Source organism: Helianthus annuus, chromosome 11, assembly GCF_002127325.2.
Source record: "Helianthus annuus cultivar XRQ/B chromosome 11, HanXRQr2.0-SUNRISE, whole genome shotgun sequence".
Taxonomy (NCBI): Eukaryota; Viridiplantae; Streptophyta; class Magnoliopsida; order Asterales; family Asteraceae; genus Helianthus; species Helianthus annuus.
In genome coordinates this window covers 774,895-790,554 of record NC_035443.2, presented here as the reverse complement: position 1 = coordinate 790,554, position 15,660 = coordinate 774,895, and the positions used below count along the sequence as shown (strand labels likewise).

Below are 15,660 nucleotides of genomic sequence, written 5' to 3'. Positions count from 1 at the left end.
GACTGAACCGCATCTCAGACACAGGGGAACCGCATTGCCTTCATTCTCTTCAAGCTTCAAATCCCTCCTGTCCGGTTCACAACCGCAGAGGGTACATGAACACCTTCTTTAACAAAAGGAAGGAAGGGAATGCACGCGAACGCACATCAGCAACCCTGTCTCCTGAACCTTCAAGAGCTACATCCGAGCCACACCCGCTTCGAGCAAATGTGGTAATGCAAAACCACAGACACTCACGAGGAGCTACGGACATAACCATAGCTTCCGCAGAGTGGTTGCTACGGAAGAGCCAAGCTCACTCCACATCACCGAACAATGCTACTGCAAGGCAAACTCGGTATTGGAGCGGGAAGGTAAGTGGCTCCAAAACGAACGCAGAACAACGCTCTAAATAAACTCTCGTCGAACAACAAGCGTCCGAACAGCGGTAACAAGTCTGCTTATGACTTTGTTAGCCCGACTATGGGCCGCATAGAATAAACAATGGTGGGCATACCCTTGCCTATGACCATGTTTATTTACCCATAGTACGAATATACATTGTTCGACCAAACATGGCCAACAATGACGCAACGAGGTAACCGCAAATAACGTGCGGTTACTAGAGAGCTATGACGATAAACACGAAAACCCAACAAAAAAGGGATCGTCGTCTCATAACTAGATGCTGAACATAGAGCTTGAGCAAAGCACTTGCAAGCATCAACAACTCTTGATCCCAGTCTCAAAGATTGGTCCAAAAGTTTCTTTTCTTCTTCATGCACCAATTCAACAATTGGTATGAAGAAAAGACCACCTTTAAAGGATGGGAAACCTCCACATACCTTCGAACCACCATCTCAGAGGTTGGTTCGAAGTTTGTGCAGCATTACTAACAAGGTCTCCAAGAGACCTTCGGCACAACAACAGGTGGCAAGCCACCTGGTGACATAAATCGGCTGAGAATCTCGCATCAGACGAAGATTCCTTCACCGATACGGAAGAGGCGTCAGATGACCCTTCCAGACCTCCAGCTTGATTTACATACAGAAAAGACCACACATGTTACCTTAGGCATAGAAGAAGATGAACGTAGCGGTACGGCTGACACCGCACCATACGGACATTTTCGTCACGACAAGGGATGCAGGCAAGACGACGATGCGGCTAGCACCGCATCTCGCGTATTCCTTGATCACAAGTAGGAGACGCGGTAACTTCAGATGTTACCGCACGTAGCGATGCGGCTTGCACCGCATCCTATGCACTCAAGCAAGTGGTACTGACACCACAGTGCAAGTGGCACCAATGGCAGTTACCTGTCAGAGCTACGTAAGCAATGGACTGACGTGGCGTAACCTCCATAATCGACGAGCCTGACACACCTGAAAAGGTGCAGCACGTCGTCAGTCCATCCATCATCATCCTCCTTCACTCCTCGGCTATACATACCAACCCCAAACCAGGTTTGAGGTATCTTCTCACAACTCTCTCACTACTACTACTATCTTACTTTGCTTCCCAAGCAAACTACTGATTCTCACGCCGGAGAGTGGTAACAAGGAGCACCCCCCACCCCATCCTCCTTGTTACGAGTCACGGTTTGTTTCCTTGTGCAGGAGATCAACCACCGGTGATCCAGCTAGCGATCCTCGAGAGGAAGGGATTAACCCTTCTTGACGAGACCAGTGTGTTAACCCTGTCCGGTTAACCATTGTTTCATCAAATACGTAGTTATAGATGTTTTCTAATTATAAATTCTAAGGTGTTAAATCTGTTTTTAACTTTTTATATATTTTATAGGGAAGATAGCATATTTTATAGAGATATATATGTTGCGTCTGAAAAGCCGGAGATATCATGTGATCCTCCACACCACAATTATCGTAAAAGTCAAACAACTTTCGATATACAGATTTTTGTATATAGATAACGTTATAGAATATTTTTATTAAGCAAGCGTTATAGAATTATCAATTCTTAACTTGTGATGATGGTAGCTCCTTTGTTTTGACTTATGAGATTAATTAATTTAATGCGAGTATGGCTTTATAAAGGGACGTGGGTGTATTGCAGTGCTCATCCACATCACAATAAAGACTTTACAGCAAAATAATAATGGCGTCGTTAACAGCAGCAGCACTGAAGACTTTGTTCAGCTTATTGGCTTGTGTGATGGCAGTTTCACTTGTTTATGGATTTGCCACTGACTACTTCGTTTCTTGTTTCGACCCAAAAGCCAGGTAAAAGCTTTAGATAATAGCTCTTAAAAGTATATATCTATACTATCTCATAATACAATAACCACGACATTGATGAAATTTTTTATGATTTTAGTTTTTAGGTTTTTCAAGGTGGGTGTTTGGGATTCCTTATTTTGGAGCTACTTTTGACTTATTAACTTATTGGAAGTTAAAAGGAATCCCAAACACCACTTTTATGGCTTGAAATGACTTGAAGATGGAGAAATTGAGAAGTAAGAAATTCTAGAAGTTATAATAGGGTAAAATAAAAGTTGATTTTGCCTTTGTAGGATAAAAACGAATTTTAACTTTTCAATTTTCAAACCAATGATTAAAAAGAAAGTGTATGAAAAAAGGGGAGTATAAAATATTACCATATTGCGATATAAAATATAAGATCTAAAAATAACCTAGCAAAATGGTTTAGATTTCTATTTGTATAATATTTTTGTTGTAGTTTAGATTTCTATTTGTATAATATTTTTGTTGTATAGAACTCGTAAGTTATCTATGAAAACATAAGTTATTTTAAAAATAAGTATTTAATGTAGTTATCTATAAAAAAGGATGATTACAAATGAATGGTGTATGTAAGTTTAACAATATATACTTACAATAACATTGGTTTAAATTTCTTCTATTTTAGTTTATTCTCATTTGAACCATCTACTATATAAGTGTGTGTGTGAAATATTTTAAAACTCAATGTCCAATTCAAACGAATTTCGATTGAACTCATTCCAACGGCATGGTCGAACCCTAAAACCCAAATATTAAAACTAAACCCTAAATCTAAACTCTAAATCTAACCCTAAACTAAACCCTAAAAGCTAAAACTTAAAAGTTAAACTCTAAATCGTAAAGCTAATACCAGAAACCCTAAAGCCAAAGTCGAAAGTTAAAGCCTAAAAAGTAAACGATGGTAGAGTTCGACAAGCCAATTTCTTATGCCACTTGAATGGGATCAATCGAAACTTGTTTGAACAAGTTACTATAAAATAACAATACTTCACATCCATCTTAAGCAAAAGAAATTTCTTACTCACGAAGCACGCATACCTTATCTTTATTTTTTACTCTACACATGGAATAGAAAGTAAATAAAAATATTTGATTGGTTGATTACGTGGGTGTATATATATAGAAAATCAAAGAAAAACAATTCCCAATTTGATTAATTTGTCGTCAAATTTGTTGCAGGTGGATGCAAGTGGGATTGTTTGATTTTTGCGTAGATGTTTCGCTTATAGCCGTATGAAAATTCAATTCATTCATAATCTAATCTTTTAAACAATTGATTAGTCTTCCCGTAACAACTAAGAATAGAAAATTTTATTTGATAAACGAAAAAGAACAACGAATGAAATAATTGTAATCACTAATGCATGCATTATTGTATTAGATCGAAATATGAAGGTTCTTTCTTGACCTAACTATAAAGAGGCAGATTTCAAATATGAAAGATACAAAATAGAACTTCTAAAGCAAAAAGTAATAAAAATGACTAATCTTAGAATATAGTTGAATCAAAACCACCTATTTTTCTTTCGAGTGATCGTGTGATAACTTTTTGTTCTGATTCTTTTTTTTATTGATGACGTTACCTCTTTTTTGTCATTATTTTAGTGTGTACATCTGTATATTAATATGGTTTGAGTTTGACATTACCTATATATTACCTATATATTAAAAACAAAACCCAATGAATAGTAACATCACCATGGGATGAGCTAATGGTACCAGATTTGTTATTGGTATTTACTCTCAAATACCGGTACCGTATCGTACTGACCGGTAATGAACCGTACCGTACCAGGTATATTCGATACCGGTACCGATACCCAATTTTGGGGATTTTCGGTACCGGTTGGTACCGAGCTCATCCCTAACATCATCTTTGAGCTCATGCCACATAGCAACGCAAGTAATTGCACCGTTTAGATTACTTTTCATACACGCGGTAAGTAAATTGTACTTCGTTTGAATGAGGTTTTATATACACTTCTTTTGCTTTCTTTGTTTTATTTTTCTGTAATGAAAGAATTATAGCATGTAAAATTATATTATTCTTTAAATAGAAACTATACAAGATCATAATTTTTTGAAAATTTGTGATCTAAACTTTTTTTTTTCTTATCTAACCATTTTTTGTTTTTATTATATATTTTTTATGTTTTTTTTTTTTGGCATTTTAATATCTCATGGGAGTGGCATGGCGTCAACGAAAAGCTCATTTATTTTTTATTTTTTGTAACAAAACCGGTGAAGATTTATAAATTTATCGTTTGTTCACCTCTTAATAAGACTCTTAATAGTTCAGATCTCTTACTGACTCATCACTTAAAGGTTCAGATTGTTTGTTTCGCGAGGAGATGTCTAGCCTCTGAACGGTTAAGCATTATATTTCAGACCTCTTATTGGTTCAACACTTAATGATTCAGACCTTTTACTGGTTTAACACTTAACCATTCAGAAATTGACAAACAGCCCCTTAGATTATTTTGGGATATCTCCCCAAATTGTTTAATAATATTCAACAATCTAACATCCTTGAGATCATATTGACCCACCCAATAATTCACATTATTCGGATGGGCTAAGTCCTCCATTATCCACAATCCACTGCATAAAATCTCCTTGAGCCCATAAAATCTCCTACCCAACCCAAATCCATTTCAGAATTAAAATCGGCCCTCTTATTTGCATGATTTAATCTTACCAGTTGCAATACAAGTCTTTTTTAACCATGGGCTTTATTTCAAATCAAATTTAGTGTAATTTTTTTCTTTTCAAAAGACTACAGCCCAATGTTAGTTTTATCATTCTTTTCGTATTTATGTGGGCTTAGCCTCCTATATAAATTGGCCCAACAGCTAAATCTCCAGTGTAGTCTATATTATTCGAAACCCATTCCACTATTTATGAAATCAACACTTATACCAACAGGCCTCTTGTACCAGTGATCTATATTGGGCTTAGTTATAGCCTAAACGCCACAAATAACAATCGAGCCACTATAGGTGGGTAGGAACTGGAACCGGTTCTAGATCGGGTCTGGCGGGTCAGGTTTGGAACCGGTTATTATGCCCATCTCTACTATAGCATGCCATGCAAACAACAATATGGTCTTGACTAACTGGACTCGGTTAAAGAAATATAAAAGCCTGACTCAAAACATTTAAAAAAAAATACTGAATAACAGATTTTACATTTTTCATTTCTTATTTCTATATAGTTTAATTTGTTGCGTGTGGTTTAAGAATTTAAATTTTTTTTTTCTTTCTTTTTTTAGTTTTTGAACCAACTGATACTCATTTGCGGTTGTTTACAAGTAAATTTTAGGCTTGGTTTTTCTACAAAGAATCAAGATGGATCCTGCGACTTGTTTTTATATTTATCCTATTCTGGTTCGGAAGGTAATTTTACTTTTGTTTATATATATTAGCATCCTAATATGTTTTCAGTCATTTTTCTAATATCCGTTTGGGAATGGGTTAGGTTAATCAGGGGCAGACCTACCTTGTTATAAGGGGTAACCCCCGTTGCCCCTTAACGCTCCAACGATAGTGTAAATTTTGGAAAAAAATTGATATTTTTTCGATTCCGTTACCCTTTTTTTAAACGTTGCCCGTATAAGGATTTTCTAGATCTGTCACTGAGGTTAATGCATATTTAAACGTTTCATAGAAAATACTGAGTTTATATCTATGACATGAACTCAGTGGCGCAGGTTAGAAGGGGCCGGGGGGCGCCCGACCCCCCGAATTTTTCGCTCAGTAGTGTTATGTATGTAGCTTTCGTATAGAAATTTTTGGGTACATGCGTTTTCGACCCCCCGCTTCTATAGAGATTTTTGGGTATATACTTTTTCGACCCTCGGTCAGAAATCTCAAGCTTCGCCACTGTATGAACATGATATTATTCTTATTCTTTTTTGTTCTGGATTTTCTGTTTTTGTAACACATATGATCAAGTTTCTTAGATTCCTGCCACAAATAATTTATAAGAATGGAATGAGTTGGTGTTAAGTCATTATATTTTCCTGTACATTTTTTTTTGTTATATATAATCTTAAATTTGACATGTGAAAAGTTGAAGCTTAGGCTAGTTTTGTTTACATGTTGGTTTAGTATAAATAGGTTTTGAATAGTATTTTGCACAAAAACCATCTTGTTCTTAATTCATGTTATACCTATTGTTTCCAACAGTTTTACTATTTGCGGATACATCGTTTTACAACTTTTCAAGTTGTCACCTGAAGAATCTTCAAAAGATCCCTTTTATTTTGTGCTACTGAGGCGTCAAAAAAGGTTAGAACAAATGTCTTATATATATGGTGTTTTTTTTTATCCACAAAAGTATGTGATAATATTGACTATTTTCTTCTCCTCCTTCACCCCATAAAAAATATACGAATCACAAAGGGATTAATTGGTACAGAATGTTGTAATCAGAATACGATTCTTCACGGTTAAACACCCACAAATCTTTATTATGGAGAAATCTAACTCAAAAACTCCAAATTACAGTTTTCCCTACCCATTTGATTGGTATATATAGCTAACCTAAACACGTTAGACTATAACTAGGAAACCTATTAATTAATTACATAATAATTATCTAAACACACTTCCTAACCTAACACGTATAGGAACCTTAGATAATATTCACTAATTAATTAATAATATTGTTTATTACTTGTCTTGCACTCCAAGCAATCCTCCTAGCCATCCTTCACGCATGTAAGCCACGGATTAGACTAGGAATACCCAACATGTTCTTGCGCTAAACCAACTCAACTTATATTGTTGTTATGTTTATTTATAATTGGGTTGTTATAAGTATGTGATTTTTTTTTATTTATTATAAGATAAAGATAAGATAAGATACGTAGAGATTGCGTTTATCGTGCGATGCGTACGCAAGAAGGAGATTGCGCCACATGTCATTCTTATAACATGCATGATTATTCATATAAGGTGTGTAATTAGGGGTTGGAACAACCCGTGCGTAATTTTGAGTTTAACATTCGTAATTTTCATGTTTGGTGGTATGCAGTTTTTGATTTTTTATAACGTTTGTATAAATAAGCCATATAACGTGCGTAATGATGCATTATAACGTGCGTGATTAGGGTTTAACCCAACCCATACATAATTATGCAATAACGTGCATAATTATGTCAAGTTAATTACAACCGTGCCACCGTGTCTAATCAAGGAGTAAATTGTATCATGGAGTTGTTGTAGTCGCGTACGTACCGTACGATAAGAAATATTATACGTTAACCGGCCTCAAGATATGCAACTGTGATATTATATGTTTTTTTCCTAAAGGTAACTAGGTCAGATTAAGCTTTGTAGTTTTTATATATGTAATTTTGTTAGGGATGCAATTGGACACACGGGTGGAGTTTCTGTTGGTACAACAAGAACAATCTATCTTTCACTTGCCTGCTTGTTGATAGGAGGAATAGTTTTTGTGTTTGTCACCGATGGATCTCCATTTCGTGCGGAAGTATTCTCACCGTACGTATATTATATATCCTTCTTTTTTTAATCACTTTATTTCTGATGTAAAATATAATTTTAGTTGACTTTGCAGGTGCATGGTCCCATTGCTAACGGACTTATTTATCCATGTCGTGGTTTTCTCGGTATTCATTTATTTAATTAAGTTTACATTAATTTATTCTTATTATCACTATAACAAGAATATACACACTAGTATTGTTGCCTTTTAGGTGTGGGTAGCATATAAGGAATCAAGTTGGATAAATGCTTTGGTTTGGATTCTTTTAATCATATTTTTTGGCGGGTAAGTAGCATTTACCAAATATACATTGGTTATAGTTTATTTCAAACGTATTGATTTATCATAAACTCTAGTTTCGATAAGTCGCACAATAGATACGCTGCTCATCTTTATTGTTTTTTACAGCATTGCTTTGTGTGCATACGTAGTACGCGAGTCGTTATACCTCTCATCTGAACAACCTGCTTATCTTATACTTTTCAACAAACGTGGCAGGTAAGTCCAACAGAGAAGTTAGGTTGTCATATCTATTATTTATGTGTGTCCTATTTGTTCATCTTTTGATTTTGATTGATTATTCACATGACCTAAGATTACATGATCTCTTTCTAGGTTTTTTTTTGGTATAACCTTACAGTATTTCTTATATATATTGAATCTTGCAGAGATATGACGTTGAATGCTTCTTTGCTGATGGAGCATGACAATGTGTAAGTGCCATATGCAACATTTCTTTTCTAAGAAATGATGGATTACTATTAATAAGGGCTATTGTGTGTTTTGGGTATTGATTATAAATCAATAAACACTAATATTACATGTATGTGGTGCTATTGTTTCTTTCTTTTTATCTTGTGGGACAAAAACATATTGTAGTTCTGAATGCAGGGGTAGACCCACGTAAAGTGGGTCGAGATGCCCGGACCTCGATGTTTATTAAAAAAATTCGTAGATTCAGAATATTAAATTTTTGAAGGACCCCATAAAATTAATTAGGTGGACACTATAACATAAAAAAAAAGGAAGATGGTGAAGTGGTATACTTCCTTGTTTACCAACAAGAAGTCTTGTCTTCGATGCTTGTGCAGCTCGTATTTGTGTTAGCTATCATTCGTAAACAAACAAAAAATATACAGTTGCAAGCTGTTTATATAGAACATAGAAGCATATAAAAATAGATGCAAACTTTTTGTTAGTTGTCTAGTTGTTTAAGGATTTAGTACTATGAATATAAAGTTTGGAAATAAGAATAACTAAATCTTTGTATCATTTTATGCTATGATTCTATGAATTTGTGAGTTAGTTTCTTAAAACTTCAATTCTAGGTTGTGGCGAATATAGCCTAGAAATTCAAGGGTATCCCAATTTTTTTTGGTATCAATGGTATCCTTTGTATAACGGAGACAAAGTTGAGGGATATTTTTACCCTACGGGGACGAAGTTGAAGGGTATTTTTACACTACGTAGATGGGATTGAGGGTAACCCGTGCTACCCCTACTAACACACTAACTCTGCCCCTGATTCTAGGGCTAATGATGTAAGGATCGAAAACTTGCATGTTATGAATTTGAAGTTTAAAAACTGCATTTTTTTCGTTTCAAATGATATCGTATTTTTATTGTGAGTAATGATTATATATTTTTGTTATATGTTCCTCACTCCGACCCGACCCGAACGACGATCCACCCGAAAATTTTAATTTGGTTGTGAAAAGTTCAAATACGGAAAATACTGGACCCTGTTGGAAAAAAATCTTGAGTTCGTCGCTATCTGTATGGTTTGTCCAAAGTAACAAGTTTATCCTACACTATAACTACTTAGACCTTTTGCTTACATATGTTCTCTCAAATGAATGAAGTTAGTTTGTTTGATTAAGTACTTTAAATATCCCAAACATAAGGAAACTTAAGTTATTCACTCACTCCCTTGATCCCCTTCTTTAGCAACGCTATCACCTACAATTTTATCAAACCCAAACACCACCATCATGGTCAGTCCTCCCTAAAATTACGGTCGGATGTTAGAGCTCAGGTTTTAGAGAGAGAAAGACCCAAAATCCAAGCTAAGTTTGTTATTATCAGCCTAACAGTATATAACGACTCCCCAACCAATTACAATTTTACACTTTTGGTCCCTGTTCTATTACAGTAATACAGAAATGAACTAAACTATTACAACTCATATAACTATTGTAACAATACTTTCCCCTCAACCAAATACTTGTCCTCAAGTATTAAATTCCGGAAACCTCAGTTTAAAATCTTCCCAAAATTCCCACGTAGCATCAGAAGCAGGTAAACCACTCCAATGAACCAACAATTTCATTGTTGCTTTAGAACCTCTTCGAACCAGCTTCCTATCCAAAAGAGCCTGTGGTTGTAAACTAAAACGAGGTGCCTCAGGAAGCGGAGTAGGAACAGAAATAGGACCTGTTGCAGCTTTCAAAAGGGACACATGAAAAGAATGATGTATTTGAGCTTCCGGGGGCAAATCTAACTTGTATGCTACCTTCCCAACCTTCTGAATTATCAAATAAGGCCCATAGAACTTAGGGCTGAGCTTAGTATACCTATTAGTTCTCAAAGTAGCCTGTACATATGGATGCAACTTCAGAAACACCCACTGACCCACTTCAAAACTCCTATCTGACCAGTGTAAATCAGCTTACTGCTTCATCCTATTTCTTGCTCTCACCAAATTAAACTTCAAAATTTGTAACACAATTTCTCTTTCTAAGAACAATTGTTCCAAGGATGCCACAGCAGTATCATTAGGTATGAAAGGAATGTGTATAGGTGGTATCAACCCATATAAAGCTTGAAAAGGGGTCATACCAATGGAGGAATGGAAAGTTGTGTTGTACCACCATTCAACTAAAGATAGAAACTTTGGCCAATCCTTAGGTACTTCCATCACCATACACCTCAAATAAGTTTCCAGACATCTATTCAGAACCTCTGTTTGCCCATCAGTTTGTGGGTGGTAAGAGGTAGATAATGCAGAAGTAATGCCCTGTAGTTTAAGGAATTCTTGCCAGAAATTACTAAGGAACAGTGTGTCCCTATCAGATACAATAGTTTGAGGACACCCGTGCAACTTAAAAATGTTATCTAAGAAAAGTTGGGCCAGTTGAGGTGCTGAATAAGTGTCACACCCCCAAAATCCACATGCGGAATACCACCGCTTGGGGGCGTGACTGACCAGGATCCACTGAGCAATTTAATTAATAACATAAGTAATATTCACCAACCACAGGGTTAGCAAATATCATAATCAAAGTTCAAGAGTTTTAAGTTTAAATAGTAGTTTAGGTAAGTAGCGGAAGCATAGACAAAACAGTTTAAAACAAAGATCATAGTTCAAGTTTATTTAGAACCCAATGCATGGGTTAGACGACCACTACACATCCCCACGTAGCAAGCTCCTGTGTCACTGGGTACCTGCAAAGCATGCAGTAGGGTATCAACAAAAATGTTGGCGAGTTCACGAGTTGTCCAATTTTTAATTTCCAAAAACTTGTTTCACCAGTTAATTTACTCATTTATACATGCCATGGGGAGCTACCCCATAAGTAAGCGACTAAACTGTTTTTACAATACCGAATACTACTTAACCGTACGTTTTCGCAGTGCCCCGTTTGTCAATGTTCTATCATCATTGACGGTTTGCCAGAGTCTATTAGTTCACTCCCGTTCCCAGTAACAAGGGTCGGTGTGAGGTTGGTCAGACCTAAATAGCGCAATCAACTAATAACCCGTTCGCCTGGCCCCGGCGACTAATCGGTATTAAGTAGTAGGGACTTGAGTGATAGAGTTTCGTTTAGTGTTGCTTGTTGCATTTCGTATAAACAGTAATTAACTAATAGTCCCATTTAAGGGGAGAAAAGTAGGTTTGTATCCCTTACGAGGGGGATAGCGTTGTTTAAGTTTCCATTTCCCAAACCACCGGGAACACATGCATTAATAGTTGTGAACTCACCTTGGGTTGCTCGGCAGTTTAGTTTACTTGGTTATGTATGCTCGTCACCACGTCCTAATATGGTTACCAGTATGGGTCAGGCTCGGATACAAGTAATCACGTATATCTTACACGTATCTAACACATAGCATGCTTATCATATATTTATCCTTTAAGTTATTGGGCCTGCCTAAGTTCTTAAACAGTAACAGTTAACACATTGCCCACTTAAACAGTAACAAGCACGAGTAATTCATACACTTCGGCCCAATAACAAAGACAAGCAACCCAGTCGAGACTAGGTGGTCTTGACTCGAGAATACGCGGTCTCGAGCCGCAACCAAACAGTCTCGAGTCATGGACTTCTGGTCTCGAGTAGTTCATGCATGAGTCGCAACCTCAGAGGTCTCGAGTCCGGTCTTGAGTCGAGATCATGAGGTCTCAAGTCGAGGCCTTGCTGGTCTCGAGTCCCTGAAGTCTTGTTTTGAGTTGTTTGGTCAAGGTCTCGAGTCGCAATCATTGCGGTCTCGAGTTGTAACTCAATGGTCTCGAGTCGAGACCAAGGGTTTCGACTCCAACATCTGTTGTTTCTCGAATGTCTGCGACAGTGTACTATCCAACATAATTCTGATTTCATGATCCTATGTACTATCCAATGATAATGCACAAACATGTTTCTTTGTCTAACAATTAACCAAAATGAATCAAACAACAAGTTTTTCAAATATTCAAGGCACCTTCAACTCATATCCATGTTGTTCATCATATATTCAAACTATTCATCATGCATAATCATTCAAAACCGACCCGAAACATGTTATCCTAGATCTATACTTGCAACTTTGAAAGCATTTTCAGCAAATATTTACCATCACTAATTCATAAATCATGTTTGCATCATATCACACCCTAGTCATGTATCAAACCTTATTAACAACTTTAACACATCACTCTATTATCATACTTCTACCAAACCGTTCACATATCATCATGAAGGAACATTTTCATCACTTAAATCAAGCAAAACATAATACTCATATCATCAAGCAAACACCTTCATCATAGATAAACAACAATTTTTCATGTGTTTTGTCAATAAAAACTAAAAGAGACACTAACCGGCTAGATACTCTAAGTGTGAGTGTATAAAGGGTCGATGAGTGAACTTCCGAATGATTCTAAGCTTGAGCCGAGAGTTCTAGTGTTGCCGGTTGGATCCGAGAGAGGAAGGAAATGGTTTTTTTTTTGTTAGGGTTTTTGGATATTAGAGAGAGAGAGAGTATGAGGTGGGAGAGAGTGTAGAGGAGAGTGTGTGAGGGTTTTAGGTTTATATAGTTGTCTCGGGTGGGTGCACCCTAAAGGTTTCCGAGTGGGCTAAGGAAGGTTGCGGCCCAACTGGCCCAGCTGTTACTGTTTACTCGAGACCGAGTGGTCTCGAGTCGGGTCCTTGTGTTGTTGGGCTGGGTATGTAGGTTGGCAGCCCATAGTGTGCAAGTGAGGGGTCTCGACTCGAGACTAGGCGATCTCGAGTCGGAACCATGGTCTCGGTTCACTAGTACATATATACATATATACATATTTATATTTATTACGTACACGTAGTCTAATACACGTATCACATAGTGTGTCACGATAATCCACTGAATTTTCATTTAATATAATATATACACGCATAGTTAATATGCACAGGTTGCTCGGGAAAACCCAAAGTGTCACAATATCCCCAAGTTTTAGGAACTTTTGTCCCGAAAGTTAAGGCAGCCACTGTCAAGCTAGTGAGAATGGTTCAACGGGGTGTCACATCATCCCCCGTTAGTTTGGAATTTCGTCCCGAAATTCGGTTGTAGCTTCAGTGCTGGGGGTTTCATTTGGGAACAACTGGGGATACTTGCGCTTCATCTGGTCTTCAGGTAAACTCTGGGCCACGTCGCGAGTTCCAACGAACTCGCACGAGAGGTATCTGGCTACGTTTGAGGGTTTTGATCTCTCGATCCGTGACCTCAATCGGTTCCTCAGTAAAGTGTAGCTGTTCATCAATAGTGAGTTCCTTGAAGGGAATTATGAGTGTTTCATCTGACAGACACTTCTTCAGATTAGACACGTGAAAGACGTTGTGCACCGCACTTAGTTCTTCAGGCAGATTCAATCTATAAGCCACCTTACCAATCTTCTTGGTAATTTCGAATGGTCCGACATATCACGGATTAAGCTTGCCCCGTTTACCAAAACGAACCACACCCTTCCAGGGTGAGACTTTAAGTAGAACCCAGTCACCGACCTGGAATTCTAGTGGTTTCCTACGCTTATCAGCGTAACTTTTCTGACGGTCACGAGCTGCCGCCATGCGTTGTCTGATCTGGGCAATCCTTTCCGTTGTGTCTACCACCAGTTCTGGGCCTGTGATCTGGCTGTCACCAATCTCCGCCCAGCAAAGAGGTGATCGGCATTTACGACCGTACAATGCCTTAAAGGGTGCTGCCTGAATGCTGGTGTGGTAGCTGTTATTATACGAGAATTCCACTAGCGGTAGGTGCTTCTCCTACCTCTTGCCAAAATCGATCACACATGCCCTAAGCATGTCTTCTAGGGTTTGGATGGTGCGTTCAGACTGCCCATCCGTTTGTGGATGATAAGCGGTGCTCATGTCTAAACATGAGCCAAAGGATTTGTGCATAGCTTGCCACAACTCAGAAGTAAAACGTGCGTCTCGATCGGAAATAATGGAAGTTGGCACTCCGTGCCTTGACACTACTTCCTTTAAGTAAATGTCTGCCAAGGTAGAGAACTTGTCTGTTTCTTTGATAGCCAAAAAGTGTGCAGACTTGGTCAATCGATCCACTATCACCCAAATAGTGTCATTTCCTCGTTGGCATCTAGGTAGGCCAGTAACGAAATCCATGGAAATTTGCTCCCATTTCCATTTCGGGATCTCTGGTTGTTGGAGTAGGCCTACTGGTTTCTGATACTCAGTCTTGACTCTTGCGCAAGTCAAACATTTGCTGACATATGTTGCTATGTGGGCTTTCATGCCAGGCCACCAATATGTAGTCTTTAAGTCGTGGTACATCTTATCCGAACCAGGATGTACTGAGTAACGGGACTTATGGGCTTCGTCCATCACAAGTTCACGTAGATCTCCATAGAGTGGAACCCAAATGCGCCTTGTCACATAGTAAGCGCCGTCTTCTTTTTCTTCTAGCCGCTTCCTTGACCCGCGTAGGGACTCCGCCCTGATATTTTCTGGTTTCAATGCTTCAACCTGAGCATTTCGGATTTGGTTAGGAAGGTTCGAGTGGATAGTGAGCTGTAGAGCACGAACACGCTTAGGTTTGGTTTCCTTCCTGCTGAGGGCATCGGCTACAACATTAGCCTTACCGGGATGATATTTAATCGCGCATTTGTAGTCATTTAGGAGTTTGACCCATCGGCGTTGCCGCATATTCAACTCCTTTTGTTCCATTATGCGCTGAAGACTCTTGTGATCGGTGTAAATCGTGCACTTGGTACCGTACAAGTAATGTCTCCAAATCTTGAGTGCGAAGACCCCAGCTCCGAATTCTAAATCATGTGTCGTGTAGTTCCGTTCGTGGATGTTGAGTTGTCGCGAAGCGTAAGTAATAACTTTCTCGCGTTGCATCAACACGCAACCGAGTCCTTGGATAGAAGCGTCGCAGTAAACCACAAATTCGTCGATACCTTCAAGTAACGAAAGAATAGGAGCACTACAGAGATTATCCTTTAGCTTCTGAAAAGCAGATTCCTGAGCATCATTCCATTAGTAAGCGATACCCTTCTGAGTAAGAGTCGTGAGGGGTTGAACGATCTTCGAAAATCCCTTCATGAATCTACGATAGTATCCTGCCAAGTGCCAATCCCAAGAATTGGCGAACTTCGGTCAGAGTCTTAGGTGTAGGCCAATTCTTTATAGAGTCGATCTTAGCTGGA

At 38.1% G+C, this 15,660-nt stretch overlaps 1 protein-coding gene across 1 annotated transcript; it reads left to right on the top strand.

The window, feature by feature from the left end:
• The first annotated feature begins 1,935 nt into the window (after positions 1-1,935).
• LOC110889048 lies at positions 1,936-8,719 on the top strand. Its single transcript, XM_022136535.2, has 9 exons — positions 1,936-2,222; positions 3,423-3,474; positions 5,565-5,638; positions 6,431-6,532; positions 7,610-7,750; positions 7,827-7,878; positions 7,966-8,039; positions 8,163-8,252; positions 8,423-8,719. The coding sequence occupies exons 1-9, from the start codon at positions 2,098-2,100 to the stop codon at positions 8,469-8,471; spliced, it is 759 nt and encodes a 252-aa protein (XP_021992227.1). The 5' UTR covers positions 1,936-2,097; the 3' UTR covers positions 8,472-8,719.
• The last annotated feature ends 6,941 nt before the right edge of the window (positions 8,720-15,660 follow it).